We start from the raw sequence: 19,584 nt of genomic DNA, 5'->3' as shown, positions 1-19,584 counted from the left end.
GTGTGTGGTGTTGCCGGGAGCATCTCTCATCTGTTCGAGGGTGCATTTGCTCCAGCTCAACTCCTCTGGCTCTAAGCACAAGGTCCTTGTGATTCTGCAAAGCATTCTGACCTGAAAGTTCATCAGTAACAATCATTTCAAATGAGAGATGGATCCATGGTGAAGGTTAGAAGGGACCTCTAGGAATCACCCAGTCCAAGTCCACTGCTCAAGCAGGGTACCCATAGCAGCTTGCCCAGGAGCACAGTGTCCAGCTGGGCTTGGAAGCTCTCCACACCAGGAGACTCCACAACCTCTCTGGGCAGCCTGCTCCAGGCCTCCAGCACCCTCACAACAAACAACTTTCTCCTCCTGCTCAGTTGGAACCTCCTGGGTTCCAGCCTGTGCCCACTGCCCCTTGTGCTGTCCCTGGGCACCACTGAGCAGAGCCTGGCCCCAGCCTCTTGCTCCCCCCAGCTCCTTTAGCTCTTGCTGAGCATTGCTCAGCTGCCCTCTGAGCTCCCCTCAGCCCCAGGGCTCTCAGCCTTTGCTCCTCACAGAGCTGCTCCAGGCCCTTCTTTTCTCAGCCAAGTCTCAAGAAGTGCCACAAACACGTCTGGCACAGCCCTGGCACACCCACCCCAAAAAGCCTCCCTGAAGGCACACAGGGCAGTTGCAGGAAGCTGTCACTCAATCCTCACGGCCCTGATCTCTCCTTTGTCCCCCTGCTCCCGGCCCTTGCTGCTGACCTGCTTCTCTTTCCAGCTCCCCTGGGACTCATCCAGTGGGAAGCGGTTGAGAACCCACCAGCTGCTGACGTTTCCTTGCTTCAAGGACGGGTGAAGGGGCAGGCCCAGGGCACCCTCCCTGCCCCGTGGGGCTGGCAAAGGTAGTGCATCCCGAGCGGGAAAGCCAAGGTTATCCTTGGGGAACGTCACAGCCCGGTGTTGCTGCTTGGATGCCTATCTCAGCCCAGGGCTGTTTACAGCCCCTGCCCGGGCTCGGTGCGCAGCTGGGGCAGCAGTCGGCGACGTGGGCGCAGGAGCTGCTCCACCCCTCCTCCTGTTTACAGCAAATAAACCTCCCGGGCAGGCGGGCTGGCACTCGCCTTAAAAGGCAGGGCAGGGGATGGGGACAGAGAGGATCTGCCGGGTGGGCGCAGTGGAGCCTGGGCAGATGTTGCAGGTGGGGCTCAACGTGCCCCGGTCCCCCGGGGGGGCAGCCGCTGACTTCCCCACGGCTGAGCCGGCTGAGGATGACAACACAGGCGCTGGGCAAGGTGAGCGAGTGCCGCTGGGGACGGCCAGGACACAGCCACACTAGTGGTTAGACTTGATGATCTCAAAGGTCTCCTCCAAACTGGACAGTCCTATGAGGCTGTGATTCTGCCTCACACCAGGGAAGATGCAGGAGGCTCTCGCTTGTGCCAGGCTGCAGCCAGTGCAGGAGAGAGGCTGGAGCAGACCCAAGAGGCTTAGGGTTAGACTGGATCTTCAGTACGAGGGTGGTGAGCCTCTGGTGAGACTCTGAGTCTGGAAAGGTTGTGGATGCCTCCTCCCTGGAGGTGTTCAGGGCCAGGTTGGATGAAGCCTCGAGGAACCAACCCTAGTTGAGAGGTATCCCTGCCCATGGCAGGGGGGTTGGAGTAAATGATCTCTAGGGTCCCTTCCAATCTAAGCCATTCTATGGTTCCCCAACACCCCTGGCATGTCCCAGGGTGGGCAGAGCTGGAGCCAGCAGCCAGCACCCCAGGCTGAGACACCAGCAGCTGGTTGGGTTGATGCTCCTCAGCATTTCAGGCAGGACAGCATGGTTGTGATGAGGCCAGCCACAAGGACAAGGTGAATTTGGGCACCTTGACCATGCCAACAGCCTCACTTCAACCCCAGAGTGTGTTTGGGCCTGCTTCCTGTGGCCAGAGCCTGCCTGCCTGTCCTCAGGGTCTGACTTCAAAGCAGGGAGTTGGGCAGCAATGGCTCAAAGCTGTTGCCCTTCCCCTGAAGCAGGGCTGAACCTCATCTGCTGGTTTGGCTAAACCTGAGCAGGGACCAAACCGAACCAGTGAGCAGATCTGGGTCCAGTCTGGGAGCAGCCCAGGCAGCCAGACCCGCTTGGCGTGCCACCACGCAGGACAGAGCCCAGACCCTGCTGTCCCCCAGGTCCCCACGGGGCCACGGCAGAGAGGTTTGGTTCAGTGCAGACCCCACGCGGGACTCCCCAAGACAAATATCTCAGGGAATTAGCGTGCACTAATTGATTTGCCCTTGCCAATTCATCACTGCCCAGCAGAACTGGCCCAGGGGCGGACAGCTCCTGTCTCCTGGTGAGGCTTTGGAGCTGAGCTCTGCTGCAGCCCCCGGGAAATGCCGCTCGCCGCTCTCTAGGAGGAGCTCAAACTCTGCTCTTCCAGCCCCGGCTGAGGCTGCCACAGCCCTGCCGCCTGCGGGAGCCTTCCCCGAGCGTCCTCCGGGGACCAGGCTGTCTCCAAGGGGTTTCCCAGATGCTTCCCAGCAGGGATTTCTCCAAGGATACGGTGGCCCCCGGGGAACGGGGACACTTTGTCATGCCGCAGATCAGCCTTCCCACCCTCGGCAAGCCCCTCTCACTGCAGCACCTTCTCCTTGCACTCTCTTTGCCTCCAAGAAGGATGTTGAGGGGCTGGAGTGTGTCCAGAGAAGGGCAACAAAACTGGGGAAGGGCCTGGAGAACAGGGCTGGGGAGGAGCAGCTGAGGGAGCTGGGGTTGCTTAGGCTGGGGGAGGCTGAGGGGAGACCTCATTGCTCTCTACAGCTCCCTGAAAGGAGGCTGGAGTGAGGTGGGGTTCAGTCTGTTCTCCCTAGCATCAGGTGCTAGGATGGCATGTGCCAGGGGAGGTTTAGGTTGGACATAAGGAACACTTTCTTTCCCCAAAGGGTTGTCAAACCCTCTAACAGGTTGCCCAGGAAGTGGTGGAGTCCCCATCCCTGGAGGGGTTTCAAAGCTGTGTAGATGTGGTGCTGAGGGCCATGGTGTAGCAGTGACCTGGCAGTGCTGGGTTAACAGGTTGGGCTGGATAATCTTACAGGTCTTTTCCAATTAAAACCATTCCATGATCACAGAATCAGAATCTCTGTGGCATCTGAGGGGCTGGAGGTGAAACTTTGGCAGGAGGCTGTAAGAGAGAGGGATAACACTTGAGGCCAGCCTTGCCCTCTCAGCCTGGGCATGTAGCAGCCTGGTCATGGGCTGACAGACCCAGATAGGACATTGTCCCCTGCCCTGCTCTGTTCCCCATGGAAGGGAACATGATGCAAATGGTCCTTCCTGGCCATGCTGACATCACTTGAGCCTGTACTGCCTTGAGGTCCCTCCTCACCCTCGCAGAGCTGGGCTGGGACTAAGCTGTGCATTATCCTCTGTGGTGTGGTGCTGCTGTCCCATCGTCATCCACAGGGGATGGGGACAGTGTCCCTGATCTCTGCACCTCCCTCTGAGCAGATCAGAGGCTGGCAAGTCAGATGCTTGCTAAGGGGTGCAAAGCCCCTCATGGTGTGGAGAAGCCCTCACACCCAGGTGCTACCTGGCCCCACACTTCTGGGAGCCCATGGGGAGCAGTTTCACCAAGGTTCTGAGCTGATGTGAGCAGATGAGGGCAGAGTGAGGAGCTCCGGCCAGTCAAAGCCTCCTGAGAACCTTCCTTTTGTAGTGGAGAGAGTAACTACTGAAATACCAAAAACTTCAAAGCACTGCCAGCTGGTTTGAAAGACCATCAGCTGGGGCACTGAACTGTGTTGAACAAAAGGTCTTTGTCCTGCAGAGATGTTTGGCCTTCCAGGATCTGAAGGGGGCCTACAAGAAAGCTGGGGAGGGACTTTTGAGGCTGTCAGGGAGGGATAGGACTGGGGGAAATGGAGCTAAACTAGAAATGGGGAGATTCAGATTGGATGTTAGGAAGAACTTCCACAGGAGGGTGGTGAGAGACTGGCACAGGTTGCCCAGGGAGGTGGTGGAAGCCTCCTGCCTGGAGGTGTTTGCAGCCAGGCTGGATGTGGCTGTGAGCAACCTGCTGTGGTGTGAGGTGTCCCTGTCCATGGCAGGGGGGTTGGAACTGGCTGAGCCTTGAGGTCCCTTCCAAGCCTGACAATTCTGTGATTCTATGATCTCCAGTCACCGTGGTGATCACCTCTGAGGCTGACACCTGGGACATTGATGCCTCCTCTTGCCTGGGCTGTGGACAGTTTGTGGACTGGGACAGGATGCCAGACCAGGAGCAACAGGCGCCTATGCCCGGGGACATCCTCAGCAGGCCCCTGAAGGAGCTGAAGAAGCTGGCCAGGGAAGGGTACTGGGCAGGGAGCCGCTCGCTGAGGGCTCAGGTGTACCAGCAGCTGCTGCAGCAGGTCAGCTGCCGCCTCGTCACCCCGGACGCCGCCGTCTACAGGGACGTGGCCGCTCGGCTCTTCGGGAAGCTGAGCGTCAGCTCCCACCCCCTGCCCGACTTCCTGGAGGCCTGCTCCATGCCCACCTACTGCCTCAGCCTGGAAGGGGTCACTGCCCTGAAGAAGATCCTCATCTGCGTGGGCCACCTCTTCCCTGACATCACCTACAGCCCGACCCTGCCCTCCCTGGTGGCTCTGCTGCTGCACTACAGCGAAGACGAAGCTCAGTGCTTCGGCAACATCTCTCGCCTCATCGCCAGCAACGCTCCCCACGCCAGCTACATTGACCAGTCCTTCTTGGCCCACCAGGCCTCCTGCATGACTTTTGGGGACCTGGCCAACAAGCATTGCCCAGCAGCTCACAAACTCATCGCCAGCTCCTCCGAGAACATCTTTGAGGTCTACTCGGAGTGGTTATCGTGGCTCTTCCACGACCTGCCCTTCACGTACGCCATCCGTGTCTTCGATGTCTACCTGCTGGAGGGGCAGAAGGTCCTGTACCGTATTGCTCTGGCCTTGCTGAAGCAGTACAGGCTCTCAGTGACCTCCTCTGAGCTGGAAGGCACAGATGTCAAGGCAGACCTGCAGGCTTTCGTGCAGAACATCGCTGACCATGTGACCGTGGACAAACTCCTGGAGAGAGCCTTTGGCATCCGGCTGTTCTCCCGCAAGGAGATCTGGCTGCTCCAGATGGCCAACAGGAAGGCGTTAATGGAGAGGGGCATAACCATGGTGCAGAGCAGGTAAGGACACCTCTCTGCTTGCCAGCTCTTGAGGTTGAGCAGGCAAAATAGGAGTTACAGTGGAGACACAACGTGAAGGATCGTAGGATCCCAGGCTCACGGGATGTTAGGGGCTGGAAGGGACCTTCGAAGGTCATCAAGTCCAATCCCCCCTGCCAGAGCAGGACCATAGAATCCAGCACAGGTCACACAGGAACACATCCAGACAGGGCTGGAAAGGCTCCAGGGAAGGAGACTCCACAACCTCTCTGGGCAGCCTGTTCCAGGGCTCTGGGACCCTCACAGGGAAGAAGTTCCTCCTCATGTTGAGGCGGAACCTCCTGTGCTGGAGTTTCCATCCATTGCCCCTTGTCCTATCCCAGGGTGCAACTGAGCAGAGCCTGGCCCCTCCCTCTTGACACACAGCTTCAGGTATCTCCCATAGCTTTGGTTATGTTTGGTACCTCACTTGGAGGGGGCGGGGGGCTGTCAGATGGCACTGTGCAATTAGAGCCTGTCATGGCAACACAAAGCTCATGATGCAAAAGGCATGGCAGAGCCTGAGGTATGGGGGGCTGCACCCCTAGAAGCAGGTAGGCACCCTAGCTTGGCAGTAATGGGAGTCCTCTCTCATGCAGGCAATCCTTCCACCTGGCTGTGGACATGCAGAGCTTCAGCTCCAGCATCGTGACAGCTCAGGAGATGCGAGTCATCTGGTCCTGGATCCCCGAGCGCTTCTCCCTCTTCCCACCACTGCTGCTCTTCTCCACCTCTGAAGATGGCTGCAGCCTGCAGAGGTAAAGCATCACCTGCACGTCAGGCTGGGTCAGATGGGTCAGGCCCAAGACTGGGCAGAGGTGGGTGGTACAGAAAGGACCAATGTGTGGTGTCCGAGGGGTACAGCCGAGGTCTCCTGGGGACTCTTGTGGGCTTGTTTCAAGATCTTGAGTGTGGTCTGGCTCTTTGCTGGCTGTAGGGAGAGACTGAGGCTCAGTCAGATGGCAGCCAGCAACTCAGCACTGCATGGAGAGCACTGAGCCTGGCAGATGTGCTGCATGGGGATGCCCACATGTGCCATGCTGTGCTGGGCACACTGGTCCAGCCCAAGCACCATCCCCCGGCCTCCAGCTCCCTCCCAGCAGCACGGAGCACAGGGCAGCTTCTGGCTGCTGCACTCAGCGCTGCAGCCCAAAACAGAGCTGGAAAATGAGTTCAGCATTGACTTCTCACACCAGGAAGCAGCACAAAGGCTTCCAGTGGGCTGGGGATGCCTTTGCATGAGTATTTACAGGCAGAAAACCCAAACCTGCTCCTCTGTAGGAGCATGACAAGCTGAGAGGTTGCACTCACAGAGCAGGCAGAGCTCAGGGCATTCTGTGATGGGGTAGACATCAAACCCTCTAAATGCAAGTTAAGAGAGCCCAAGTGCCATGGCCAGTGGCAGTAGACAGAGCAGTGTTGGTGCTGGAGACAGCCTAGGGGCTGGTGACCCCCACTGCCACAGCAATGGAGTGAAGGCTGCAGGGGGAAGCAGGGGCAGCCCCACAGCACTCAGCGCTGAGGCTTTTCTCAGCTGCAACGCAGCTCATTGCCAACCAGGAAGGGGCAGTGGCCATCAGGGACTGGGAGCTGCCCATGCCACCCCGCTTCTCAGGAGTTCAAATGGTGATGGTAGTGTCTTCATTAACACCACAAACATGCTCCCCCAGCCCATGAGAGGCCACCAGGAGCCCGTGGTGCAGCCCCAGCCTGCACCTTTCCAAGGCAGCAGAGCCCAGCAAATGAAACGCAGCCAGATTAAAAGCAAACTCGTTTGGGAAACTCCCCTCATGAAGCATCCTCTCCCCAGCCTGGTGCCCAAGGGGAAGGTGGGAGGACTTAGTGTCTGGGTTTATCTGAGCTATTACCTGCTCCACCAAACAAAAGTGATGACTTGAGAGGCCTCATAAGCCAGCTCCTCCCTGCTCCTGCACAAACACTGAAGCTGCTCATGCTCCGTGATGATGGGTTTCTGCCTCTGCCCTTCCACCAGCTCCCTTGGGCCAACTGCCAGCATGGCAATAAGCTGAGAAGAGCTGCTAGTGCTCCCCACTGTCCTTTACAGCCTTGTGCTTGCTGCACAGCCTGGGGTTTTAGTGTGGCACACAGCCCCTGGGTCTCAGACCCCTGCCCACCAGCCTCCTTGTCCATCTCCCTCAGGTTCTACACCTGCTGTGAAGGCTATGAACCAACAGTGCTGCTCTTAAAAACGACAGAAGGAGAGGTGAGTATTTCCCAGCCAGAGAATTTCCCAGTGGCTGCTGATGTGGGAAGGGGACAGGGTGCTTGGCCCCACCAGCACCTCTTGGAGAAGCCATGGAGCTTGTGTGGCTCCTCTGTCCCAGCTCCCAAGGGAGAACCAAACCGCCCCACCAGCACCCCAGAGCCGCCTTAGACACAGACTGGTCTGAAAGGTGCTGCCAAGGGAAGCAGAGGAGGAGGCAGTGAGGTGGAGGAAGGTTTTGAGCATCCTTTTTTTATTGCAAACACAACCTAAATCACGAAGTCCTTGCCAAGCAGACTTTCCTGGAGTCAGCAGATGCTCTGCCTGAGCCAGGACTTGCTTTCAGTGCATTAAATGCCAGGATGTCTCCCTGACTGCAAGAGCAGCCACACAGGGGAAATGGAGGAGAAATGAGGACAGCTTCTAGTGTATCTCAAAGTCATGAAATAGCTGCAGAAACCTCTTCCTGGGGACTGTGAGTGGCTCACAACCCCCACGTTTATCTCTCCACTCTTCATCTAACGGCGGAAGCCAGTTCTGGAAATTGCTCAGGCATCCCAAAGCTTTATTGACTTAGCAGCCCTGATTTCCCCAGCCTGACACTTCAGTGGAGATAAAACACCCTGCCACCCCTCAGGGCCTTGTCCAGACAGGAGAAGGTGACTTTTAAAACCTCATTTCCTACGTGTTTTAGCTCATCTTGTTCCTCAGCTAGTGCCAAGGACAGGCACGAGTTCCCACCTCTCAGTAGGTCCCTTCCAGCCATGGTCAAGTCAAGGACATTCACACCAGGTTCAGCCTAGAAGAATTCCTGGGGCTAGTTAAAAGCCTTGTAGGCTAAAAACAAAGTGTGTTCCCTGAGGCTTTGTCCCTTCAAACCCATTTTCTCTGAAGACTCATACAACAGGCAACCACCTTGCACTGTCCAGGGGCCAGCTGAGGACAAGGACTCCCAGACACAGTTACTCCTTTCCATATCTGGGGGATGGAGTGGGCTGGGGGCTGGGAGGCACAGCTCCTGCTCCCCAGCCCAGGAACACACAAGCATGGCCAGCCCAGCCCTGCTCAATCACCAGAACAGGCTGCCCAGGGAGGCTGTGGATGTCCCCTTTCTGGAGGTGTTCAAGGCCAGGCTGGTTGAGGCCTTGAGCAACCTGGGTTCAGGGAAGTGTCCCTGCCCATGGCAGGGGGGGTGGAACTGGATGATCTTTAGGGTCCCTTCTGACCTAAACCATTCTGTGAATCTATGGATCTGTGAATGTATGAACCAGCACTCAGCTCACTGCAACCACCTCTGCTGCCAGAGAGCAACCCCCAAACTTCCCAGAGCCCCCCAGCTAGGCACTGAAGCTGAATGGACTCAGGTGCAGATCAGCAGTGACTGCCCAGTGCAGGATGCAGCTGGGGCAGCAGGATGTGGCTCTCCACTTCCCCTGGGGACCTCACAGGACCCTGGATCTCCTGAAGACACCTCCAGTGCCTGGGGCCTCAGGGCTTGCTCCAGCCCCAGCTGACAGCCCCCTGTGCTCTCTCCCAAAGGTGTGTGGGGCGTTTCTCTCCTCTGACTGGAGTGAAAGGAAAAAGAGTGGAGCAACATCAGGCTTCTTCGGGACAGGGGAGTGCTTTGTGTTCACTGTAAGTCACCTTTCTCTTCTGGGTTTGCACTGAGGGCTTTGTCTCTTCATTACTTTCCCCCTTACCACACTAACAAGCTTGGTGGCACCGAGCTGCCTCCTTCTCACAGCCACCCTGATGCCCCCTAGCTCTGGCAGGAGACAGCAGTGGGAGAAGCTGTTGGATCAGAGCAAGTGGAGAGCAAGCTCCTGCCTTGGCTTGCTTCAAGCCCCCAGGGCAAGGTGCAGAAACCCTGGGTGAGGCCTGGAGCATCCTCCTGGGATGACAGTGGGGCAGTGTGTGTGACAGGCTTGGCTTCTGCCCTGTTTGCTCAGGTCAGCTCCTGGATGGAGCACTGCCCAATCATCCCTGGTGTTCCTGAGTAAGGATCAGGCTGAGCTGATCCAAGAGACCCTACAGGCAGTGTCCATCTGGTATCCATCCAGCATCCATCCAGCACCCACCTGGTAACGTGGGCAGTGCAGGTTTGCCCATCCTGGCCAGTGGCTGGGGAAGACAAACCCCACTGCTCAGCCACAGGCACCCCTAGAGCAGCTCTGTCACTGCCGGGCACCTTGTCCCTTCCCCGCTCCGGGTCTGAGCCTGGCACCCAGCGCTCGGCCCCTGAGCCAGCTGGCCAGGCAGCACCACCTCTCCCCAGCAGTGCAGAAGATGCCCCGGAGGGCAGGGCTCACCGCCTTTCTCCTGCCTCCCAGGTGCGCCCCCGGACGGAGCGGTACGAGTGGGTGTTCATCAAGAAGCCGGAGCTGGCCAAGGCTGTGCCCCGCTCACGCCAGCGGTCGCCCTCCCCCTCCCCCTCCGCCCTCCTCAGCTCCTCCCCAGAGTGCCCCAGCCGCAGCTCCAACCACCTCACCGTGCCCACGCCGCAGAGGAGAGGTCGCCTCTCCCCCTTCCTGGCCATCAGGCACTTCCTGCTGCCTTCCAAAACAGCCTCCATGTTCATGGCCGGCTCCCGGGAGGGGATCATCATCGGTAATTATCCAGCAGCGGGCTCCCACCTCCGCCTGGCCGAAGCGGGAAGCTCTGAGCTGCCTCCACAGGCAGAGACCTCCTGCTTTAGGACGGTCCTTTAAAGTTGGGGAAGATGAGGTCAGCCTCCTCTTCCTCGAGTTAGCAGCAGAGTGCCAAGCTGCACAAGGATGCTCCCTCTGAGAGCCCCAGAGTGCCTCTGGCAGCCCCAGGTGCCAGGGGCACTCACTTTGGTGCTGCTCCTTTCCCAGCCCCTTCCCTCTGCTCTGCGTGGGATGGAGAGATGTAGGTGGGGATCAGCCCAAGGAAGGGCCAAGCATGGTCACCCAGAGCAGACCTGCCAGCTGCTGGGTCAGGCTTCAGCATGGGGGTTGAATCTTTGTGCCCCAGCACTGCTGGCATGGGCTTGGCAGAAGACCAAAGCAAGAGAGGAATGCCTCTGCCTCCCTTCCAGCCCTCGAGAGCAGGCTGCAGGGACAAAAGGAGCTTCCCTTGTTCTCCAGCTCTCCAAGCAGTTTAATAATTCAGCCTCTGCTGCCAGGGCAACCTCTCACACTGTCTGCCCAGCAGAGAGCTCTCTGGCAGCTCTGCCTCCACGCTGACATCCTGAGTGGCAGAGAGGGCAGCTCAGGGCAGCCCCAGCCCAGCTCCGCTGTGCTCAGAGGACAGAAAGCTGAGAGATGGGCACAGTCCTGACAGACCTTTGTTGGCTGTGCCAGTGGCCCTGCTTGGGTGTGGAGAGCACATCTCAAGCATCTTGCTTGCTTTTGCAGGGGGAGGGGGAGGCCAAGCTCTGTCCCTCGATGCCAACCTGCTCTGGGGCCGCACGGAGCACTGCGAGACCTTCGACAACCCTCCGCTCTGCCAGGAGAACTTCAAGGTGCAGCTCTTGGAAGTGTGGGGCTTTCAAAACTCCTAGGTCCCAGGGGAGACAGCTCCTCACCCCATGGAGCAGGGGACCCCTTCTTGTGCTGGCCACCGCCCTGGCCTGCCTGCTGCAGTCTCTGCCAGCAGTGCCACAGGCACCTCCACTCGCCATCCTCTCCTCCACGGTCAGCCCTGCCGGTGGTGTGGGGAGGGCAGCACGGTGCCAGGCGTGGGACTGTGGGCACTGAGGGGGATATGTGAGGTCCCCTCCCACAGTTTAGATGCAGCTCACTCTACCCAGTCTGCCCCAGTTTAGTGTGCTGGAGGGGAGGTGGGCCAGGCTGGTATTTCTCACACCTTCCTGGAAGGTTTGCAGCTTTGGGGCTCAACAGGAAAATCAGTGGCACCACAGCACAGGCTGTGGGATTTGGAGCCTAGGCAAAGCCCAGCACTGAGGTATGAAGCTCACCAGAAACACTCTCAGTCCCTGCTTCCCACAGCCCCAAGCCCAGCACCATCCTTCAATCCATTGGCAGAATCCTAGAGCCACTGGGGGTTACCAGGACCAGGCATTGATCACCATCCAGCACAGCATGAGAGATTCTTTCTGCTCGTGGTTGAAGCTGCTGATCAGCAAAGTCCTGCCTGGTGCCTACACACCAGCAGCCAGCACCCCCCAGCTGTGTCCCTGCCTCCTCGTTTTCATGTTCAGCTGAAGATCTACACTCCCCACAAGTGCTGATGTAGGACAGCCAGCAGGGAACACCTACCAGCCTCAGCCACTGAGCCCTGCCTCCCTGTGGGCAGGACAATGGGGGATGTCCATTTTAGAACATGAAACAGTAGCTTGGTGAGACAAAAGCAGCCCTCACCAGGAGGGGACCAAACCCACATCATCCTGGCTGCAGGATGAGAACCTCTCCCATGTCCAAATATATTTCTCTTTCATGGATTTCGAGCTGTTCAGAGCAGGAGCTGCTGCTGCCTTGGTGCCTGCTTCCTGCTGTGGCAGGAGGACATGGGCAGGAGCAGCAAGCTCACACAGTACCAGTTCTGGGGCAGACCGAGGAACTGCTTGTAGCCTGCAGAGTAGATGAGGAGATGAGACACAGCCCTCCATGCCCTGCCTTCACCCACAGAGCTCAAATGAAAGAACACCACAGAATTACTCTTTCCCTGCAATTAAAAAGCTCTGCTAGGGTGACCTCAGTATTTCTTTCTTCCTGTGATCATGTGCTGGACTCCTGGTCCAGCTGAATGTTTCCTATAGGAAACACAGAATGGTTTAGGATGGAAGGGACCTCGAAAGCTCATCCAGTCCAACCCCCTGCAGCCAGCAGGGACATCTGCAACCAAAGCAGGTTGCTCACAGCCCCAACCAACCTGACCTGCAATGCTTCCAGCCATGGGGCAGCTCACACCTCTCTGGGCAACCTGGGCCAGGGTTTCAACACCCTCAGGGTCAAACTTTCCTTCCTTCTCTCCAGTGTCAATCTCCCTCTTTGAGTTTCAAACCATCCCCCCTTGTCCTGTCACAAGAGGCCCTGCTCAAAAGTCTGTCCCCAGCTTTCTGCTCAGCCCTTGAAGCACTGCAAGGCCACCAGAAGGTCTCCCTGGAGCCTTCTCCTCTCCAGGCTGCCCAAGGCCAACTCTCTCAGCCTGGCCTCACAGCAGAGGGCTTCCAGCCCTGCCAGCATTGCTGTGGCCTCCTCTGGCCCTGCTCCAACAGGTCCCTGTCTGTGCTGTGCTGAAGGCTCCAGAGCTGCCCCAGCACTGCAGGGGGGTCTCAGCAGGCACAGCAGAGGGGCAGAATCCCCTCACGCAGCGCAGGAGCCAGGGCTGGCAGTGCTCAGTGCCAGCTCATCTCCAGCTTTTCCTCCACCTTCCCACAAGGCTGCTTTCCCTCTCCCCCCAGCCATGTACAAGGATGCATGAGATGCCTGGAAATGCAAAGCACTTCATTAGCAATCCAGCCTGGGCTCTTCTCAGCAGTCTTCAGAGCACTTCCTTGTCAAGGGCAAGCAAGCCCTGTTTAATGTCTTACAGAGCAGGGGCTGGGGTTGTGTCAGGCAGGCTGTGGATGTCTCCAGCTTGGTGGCAGAGTCCCTTTGGGGCTGTACACTGCGTTTGCCCACGCTGCCACCACTCAGAGCCCTAACTCACAATGGATGTCAGCATGCTGGCTGCACTCGCTGCCCTCATCTGAGGAGCACCTCTGCCATTGCTGAAAGGGATGCTGCAGTCCTTTCTTCTTATGCTTTATGCCATTACTGAATAAAGTTCAAAACTATTTGAGCATAAACAAACAAACAAACAAACAAAACCAGCCCCTGGAACCAGGCTGTTGAAGGAATGGGGTCAGGAGGCTGAGGGAACGTGTAGCAAGATGTGAAGAGATCTTTCATCTGTGCTGTGCTCTCAATTGACTGCAGCAGGGTCAGCTGAGACCAAACTCTGATGGCTCTGGGAGGCCCAGGTAAGATGGGACCAGGGAAGGGGTGACAGCCAGTACCAGCAGCTCCAGCCTGGCTCAAGGCCCTCACCAGCAGCCCAGGTGGGCAGTGGCTGAGCCTGGGCAGTGGCTGAGCCCCTCTGTGCTTCAGCCCCACAACATCTGAGCCCTGCTACCCCTTCTTATCTGGAAGGAGCCATTCCTTCCCATAACTGCACACTGCACCAAGTTGGGTGGGAGTCTTGATCTGCTGGAGGGAAAGAAGGCCCAGGCCAGGCTGGATAGATGGGTTGATGAATGACAGTGGGATAAGGTTCAACAAGGCCAAGGGCTGGTTCTGCACCTAGAGAACAATCCCACAAACAATCCAGGCTCGGGGCAGAGCAGCTTGAAACTGCCTGGTGGAAAATGACCTGGGGGTGCCAATTGATAGCAAGTGTGTGCCCATGTGGGCAAGAATGCCATCACCATCCTGCCTTGGATCAGCCACAATGTGGCCAGAAGAGCAGAGAAATGATTATCCCCTGGTGCTTGGCACTGGTGAGGCAGCACCATCAATCTTGAGTTCAGTTTTGGGCCCCTGACTCCAAAAAGGACCTTGAGGGGCTGGAGTACGTCCAGAGAAGGGCAACAAAGCTGGGAAGGGTCTGGAGAACAGGGCTGGTGAGGAGCAGCTGAGTGAGCCGGGGGTGTTGAGCCTGGAAAAGAGGAGGCTGAGGGAGACCTCTTTGCTCTCTACAGCTCCCTGAGAGGAGGGTGGAGCCAGGTGGGAGATGGTCTCTTCTCACATGCAACAAGTGATAGGACAAGAGGAAATGGCCTCAAGCTACACCAGGGGAGGTTTAGTGTGGACACGAGGAGCAATTTCTTCCCCAGAAGGGTTGTCAAAGCCTGGCCCAGGCTGCCCAGGGCAGCGGTGGAGTCCCCATCCCTGGAGGGGTTTCAAAGCTGTGTAGCTGTGGTGCTGGGGTCCCTGGTTTGGTGTCGCCCTGGCAGAGCTGGGTTCATGGTTGGAGGTGAGGACATTAAAGGTCTCTTCCAGCCCAAAGGGTTTTCTGTTTCAGTCCCCGGCGCTGCCGTCCGCGGGCGCTGCCCCAGCCCCGGGCGTGCGACCGGCGCCGTCCCCGGGCGAGGCGGCGCGGGCGGGCAGCGCCCCCTGCCGGCCGGGCGCGGCAGCGGTTGCCACAGCGACGCGTGCCCAGCCATGGCGGCGCCGGCCGGAGCGGGGCAGCTGCAGCTGCTGGCGGCCATCGGCTACAACGGTACCGCGGGCGGGGGCGGCCGCGGGGGCGCAGGGGGGTGCCCGAGGGGGGCTGGGGCACGGCGGGGGGCAGGTCTGAGGCACTGGAAGGGGCAACTGAGAAGGTCTGAGGCCCCACAGGGGCAGCTGGAGAGGGTTTGGGGAGCCACAGAGGACAACTGAGAGGGACTGGGGCACTGTGGGAGGGAAGGTCTGGGGTCTGGGGCAGTGGAGAGGGCAACTGAGAGCGTCTGGGAAACTGTGGGGGCAACTGAGGGGGTCTGGAGCACTGGAGGGGGCAACTGAGGGGGTCTAGGGCACTGTGGGGGCCAGGTCTGAGGGTCTGGGGCACTGGAGGGGGCAACTGAGAGGGTCTGGGGCAGCAAGAGGGGTAAAAAGGAGGGCCGGGGGCACCATGAGGGGGGTGGAAGTGCAGTATGGGGGCGTTGTGAGAGACAGCTAAGGGGTCTGGGGCATCATAGGGGCAGCTGAGAGGGTCTGGGGCACTGAGAGGGGCAGGTCTGGGCACTGGAGGGGGCAACTGAGAGGGTCTGGGGCATCGTAGGGGCAGCTGAGAGGGTCTGGGGCACTGAGAGGGGCAGGTCTGGGCACTGGAGGGGGCAACTGAGAGGGTCTGGAGCACTGGAGGGGGCAACTGAGGGGGTCCTGGGCACTGTGGGGTGTGGGTCTGAGGGTCTGGGGCACTGGAACGGGCAACTGAAAAGGACTGGAGCACTGGAGGGGGCAACTGAGGGGGTCTGGAGCACTGGAGGGGGCAACTGAGGGGGTCTGGAGCACTGGAGGGGGCAACTGAGGGGGTCCTGGGCACTGTGGGGTGTGGGTCTGAGGGTCTGGGGCACTGGAACGGGCAACTGAGAAGGACTGGAGCACTGGAGGGGGCAACTGAGGGGGTCTGGAGCAGCAACAGGGGTAAAAAGGAAGGCTGAAGGCACCATGAGGGGGGTGGAAGGGCAGTATGGGGGCATTGTGAGAGGTAGCTAAAGGCTCTGGGTCATTGTAGGGGCAGCTGAGAGGGTCTAGGGCACAGGAGGGGGGCAGGTCTGGGGGTCTGGGACACCAGAGGGGGCAACTGAGAGGGTCTGGGGCACTGTGGGAGGTTGAGGGGAGGGCAGGACACCACAGGGGAAAGTGTGGGGCAGGCATGGGTCTGAGGCAGGCCATGGTGCTGTGGGGTCAGCTGGGAGCAGGTCATTCCCAACCCCTCTTCCCATCTCCCTGCACTCCCCATGCCTGGCATCCCAAGAGGCAAAGTTAAGAGCAGGAAAAATGTGGTGGAATAGTGGGATTATGTTTTTGGTTTTTTAAGTGTTTTTCTTAATTCCCAATCTTGTGAGACTGAGAATAGTTTCATTTCAAAGTAAACCCAACTTGGGTTGCACAAAGTACTGCCACAAGCCCCACAGTGACCCACAGCTATGGACTAGACACTGGGACTTCTCCAGCTGACCTCCTTCCCAGGAAACTGGGAGCCTTGCAGCAATTTTGATGCACATCATGGCAGTGTGGGCTCTGTAACTCAGCAGGTGCTGCTGGGAAACCCTCTGGGCTGAAGGGCCAGCTCAACCCCTTGGCAGCTGTAGGAAGCACAGAATGGTCCAAGATGTGTAGAGGGGTTGCCTGGGGTTGTACTGCTGGACAGATTTCTGGGGACAGGAAAAGCTGCCCAGAGAGGTTGTGGAGTTTCCTTGTCTGGAGAGCTTCCAACCCCCCCTGGCCATTGTGCTCCTGGGCAAGCTGCTGTGGGTGCCCTGCTTTGGCAGGGGGGGTTGGACTGGCTGATGTCCAGAGGTCACTTCCAAACCCCACCATGCTGGGGTTCTGTGAAACCTTGGGGAACAAATGGTCCCAGGGAGTGCAATACACAAGGGGGAGAGCTCAGCCTGCTCCTGTGTCTGTGCCCTTCAGGCAAGCAGGCAACAAAATTTGTCTGCAGCCCCCAGCCAGCAGACCACAGAATCAGTCTTGTTTTCATTGGAAAAGGCCTTTAAAATCATCCAGTCCAACCCTTCTCTAACTCTACCAAGGCTGCTGCCAAGCCATGTCCCTCAGCACCGCATCTCCAGGGAACACCTCCAGGGATGGGGATTCAGCCACCTCCCTGGGCAGCCTGGCAGCAGGGAAGAAATGTTTCCCAATCTCCAACCTAACCCTCCCCTGACACGGTTTCAGACCATTTCCTCTCCTATCACTTGCTACTAGGGAGAAGAGACCAAGCCTCACCTCACTGCAGCCTCCTTTCAGGGAGCTGCAGAGGGCAATGAGGTCTCCCCTCAGCCTCCTCCAGATTAAACACCCCCAGTCCCCTCAGCTGCTCCTCCCCAGCCCTGTTCTCCAGACCCTTCCCCAGCTTCATTGCCCTTCTCTGGACACACTCCAGCTGCTCAATGTCCCTTTTAGAGTGAGTGCCACAAAACTCAGCCCAGTACTCAAGGTGTGGCCTCCTTGGTGCTGAGTACAGGGGAACATTCCCTGTCCTGCTCCTGCTGGCCTCACCATTGCTGATCCAGGCCAGGATGCTCTTGGCCAGCTTGGTCCCCTGGAGGCACACTAACTCAGGATCCTCCCCTCCTTTCTCTTTCAGGACATGTGCCTTGTGGCCTCATCTGCCACCCTGATAAGGAGCATGTGCTCTATCCCCTGGGCTGCACTGTGGTCATTCAAGAGCTGGGCAGCAAGAAGCAGAACTTCCTGCATGGCCACACCAATAACGTCTCCTGCGTCGTCGTGTCCAGGAGCGGGGCCTACGTTGCTTCTGGACAAGACACTTTCTTTGGCTTCAAGGTGAACAAAGCTCTCTTTTTAACTGCTAATCACAGAATGTTAGGGGTTGGAAGGGACCTTGAAAGATCATCCAGGCCAATCCCCCTGTGCCAGAGCGGGATCGCACAGAGCAGGTCACACAGGAAGGCATCCAGGTGGGGTTTGAATGTCTCCAGAGGAGAAGACTCCCCAGCCTCTCTGGGCAGCCTGCTCCAGGGCTCTGGCACCCTCACAGGGAAAAAGGTTTTCCTTATGTTCCCATGGAACCTCCTCTGCTCTGGCTTGCACCCACTGCCTCTTGTCCTATCGTTGGACATCCCTGAGCAGAGCCTGGCTCTGTTCTCCTGACACTCACTCTTCACATCTTTATCAACATGAATGAGGTCACCCCTCAGGTTCCACCAAGCTCAAGCCCCCCAGCTCCCTCAGCCTGCCCTCAGCAGGGAGATGTTCCACTGCCTTCAGCATCTTTGTGCCTCTATTCTGAACTCTCTCAAGCAGTTCCCTGGGGTCCTTCTTGAACTGAGGGCCCCAGAACTGGAAACAACATTCCAGATGTGGCCTCACCGAAGGGATAGGAGTTGGCTTGCCAGTGATGGGAATGCCTTTTGGGTGTTAATTTGATTGGGAAACAAATGCCTGCAGTGTGGGTGTTGATGCAAAGAATGGGCAATTGTGGCTGGTCCATTGCTGGGTGTGCCTTTATCTTTTTGTAGGTGTGAAGCCTCTTCCCCTGGGACTGGGATAATGAGACTGAGGGGGTCTCTTATACAGCTGACAGCTTATGCAGAGTTAACCAGGTTGGAAAAGACCTCAGAGAGTATCAAGTCCAACCTATCACCCAACACCATCTCCTCAACTAAACCATGGCACTAAGTGCCTCCTCCAGCCTCTTTTAAAACACTTCCAGTGATGGTGACTCCACCACCTCCCTGGGTAGCCCATTCCAATCACTCTTGCAGTGAAGACTTTCTTCCTAACACCCAGCCTAAACCTCTTGTGGTTCTTGTGGTGTCTCTGGCCCCAGGACCAGGTGAACCTCCTTGTTCCTTGCTTGAAAGTCTGCTTGCTTCTTATTTTCCCTGTTTGAAAGGCTCTTCTGCTGAGCACTCCAGCCTAGTCCCTCTCCCCAAAGCCTGCTCTTGTGCAATGTGTCTTTCTGGTTTAATTTTTAACCTTCCACCAGTGCCACCTGATGCTTAATCCTAATGCAGCTTGGGCAAATCCATTCACCTCTCCAAGCCCATGACAGCTATCAAACAGGGCTGGCATTATGGCAAGAACTTAATTCCAGTCCTTCTCATCCAAAGCCTTGTGCTCATATGGCAGCTCATATGAATCTCATTAGGCACTAATTAAATGGTGGTGTATTTAAAGTGGTACCTGACCCCTTTCAAAAGCCCTTGACCTGCATTTATGGACCTCTAAAGTTCATTATGATTTCATTTTTGCCTGTTGGAAAAGGCCCTCAGACACCTGGAAGGACATCTGGCCAGGCACGGGAACAGGCTGCCCAGGGAGGTGGTGGAGTCCCCCTCCCCAGAGGTGTTCCAGAAACCTGTGACCGTGGCACCGGGGGCCAGGGTTTCGTGGCCATGGTGGGGTTGGGTGGATGAGCTTAGAGGGCTTTCCCAACCCAAACAATCCCATCATTCTGAGACACTCAAACACTGGTGTTTTCAGTGTTTTAAACCCTCAGTCAACACTGGGGTGAGTTTTGATGGTGAAATGAAGCTACTCACCCCCTAAATGGGAGCCCTGCTTCCTGCAGCACCTAACCTGAAGCCTTTCGGTGTCCCTGAAGCCCGGGGCTGGGTAGAAGCTGACCACGGGGCTGTGCTCCTCACAGTTTTCCTGCCAGAGAATGTTGTTGCACCTAATCCTGCTGCTCTGGCTCTGAGCCTTTCTGCTCTGCTCCTCAGGCAGACATCATCCTGTGGGATTTCCCGAGGCAGGAGCTGCTTTCTCGGCTCTCCCTTCACAAGGGCACGGTGCAGGGATTGGCCTTTTCTCCAAACAGCCTCTACCTCGTGTCGCTGGGAGGCCCAGACGATGGCAGGTAACCACTTCTGCTTCTCCAACCCACTTCCAACCCGTTGTAGGGCATCAAAGAGTGCTCTTGGGTGCTCTCACTCCCCCCTCTGGCAGGCTGGCTCTTTTCCCTCTTGGTGATCCAGCTCTGTCCGTGGGAAGCTGGGTGGGTGGGTGAGCAGAGCGCGGGTGTAGGCACAGATGAAGGCAGCAGCTGATTCTTCAGC

At 57.7% G+C, this 19,584-nt stretch overlaps 2 protein-coding genes across 2 annotated transcripts in view; both read left to right on the top strand.

Moving 5' to 3' along the window:
• The first annotated feature begins 1,155 nt into the window (after window positions 1–1,155).
• On the top strand, window positions 1,156–10,905 carry LOC104301923 (TBC1 domain family member 24). The gene is made up of 8 exons (XM_054171111.1): window positions 1,156–1,258; window positions 2,364–2,570; window positions 4,123–5,140; window positions 5,758–5,916; window positions 7,319–7,382; window positions 8,922–9,017; window positions 9,713–9,989; window positions 10,760–10,905. Exons 1-8 carry the CDS (start codon window positions 1,156–1,158, stop codon window positions 10,903–10,905), a joined length of 2,070 nt encoding a protein of 689 aa, XP_054027086.1.
• Window positions 10,906–14,509: 3,604 nt separating this feature from the next.
• The window catches only part of CFAP52 (cilia and flagella associated protein 52), a 39,856-nt gene continuing 34,781 nt past the window's right edge, over window positions 14,510–19,584 (top strand). Inside the window, exons 1-3 of the mRNA XM_054171110.1 lie at window positions 14,510–14,567; window positions 17,148–17,347; window positions 19,249–19,385. Coding sequence (XP_054027085.1) covers window positions 14,510–14,567; window positions 17,148–17,347; window positions 19,249–19,385 — 395 coding nt within the window. The remainder of the gene's footprint in view (window positions 14,568–17,147; window positions 17,348–19,248; window positions 19,386–19,584) is intronic.

This window comes from Dryobates pubescens, chromosome 20 (genome assembly GCF_014839835.1).
Source record: "Dryobates pubescens isolate bDryPub1 chromosome 20, bDryPub1.pri, whole genome shotgun sequence".
Lineage (NCBI taxonomy): Eukaryota > Metazoa > Chordata > Aves > Piciformes > Picidae > Dryobates > Dryobates pubescens.
The sequence above is the reverse complement of the archived record's forward strand: the minus strand, read 5'-3'. Positions and strand labels throughout refer to the sequence as shown.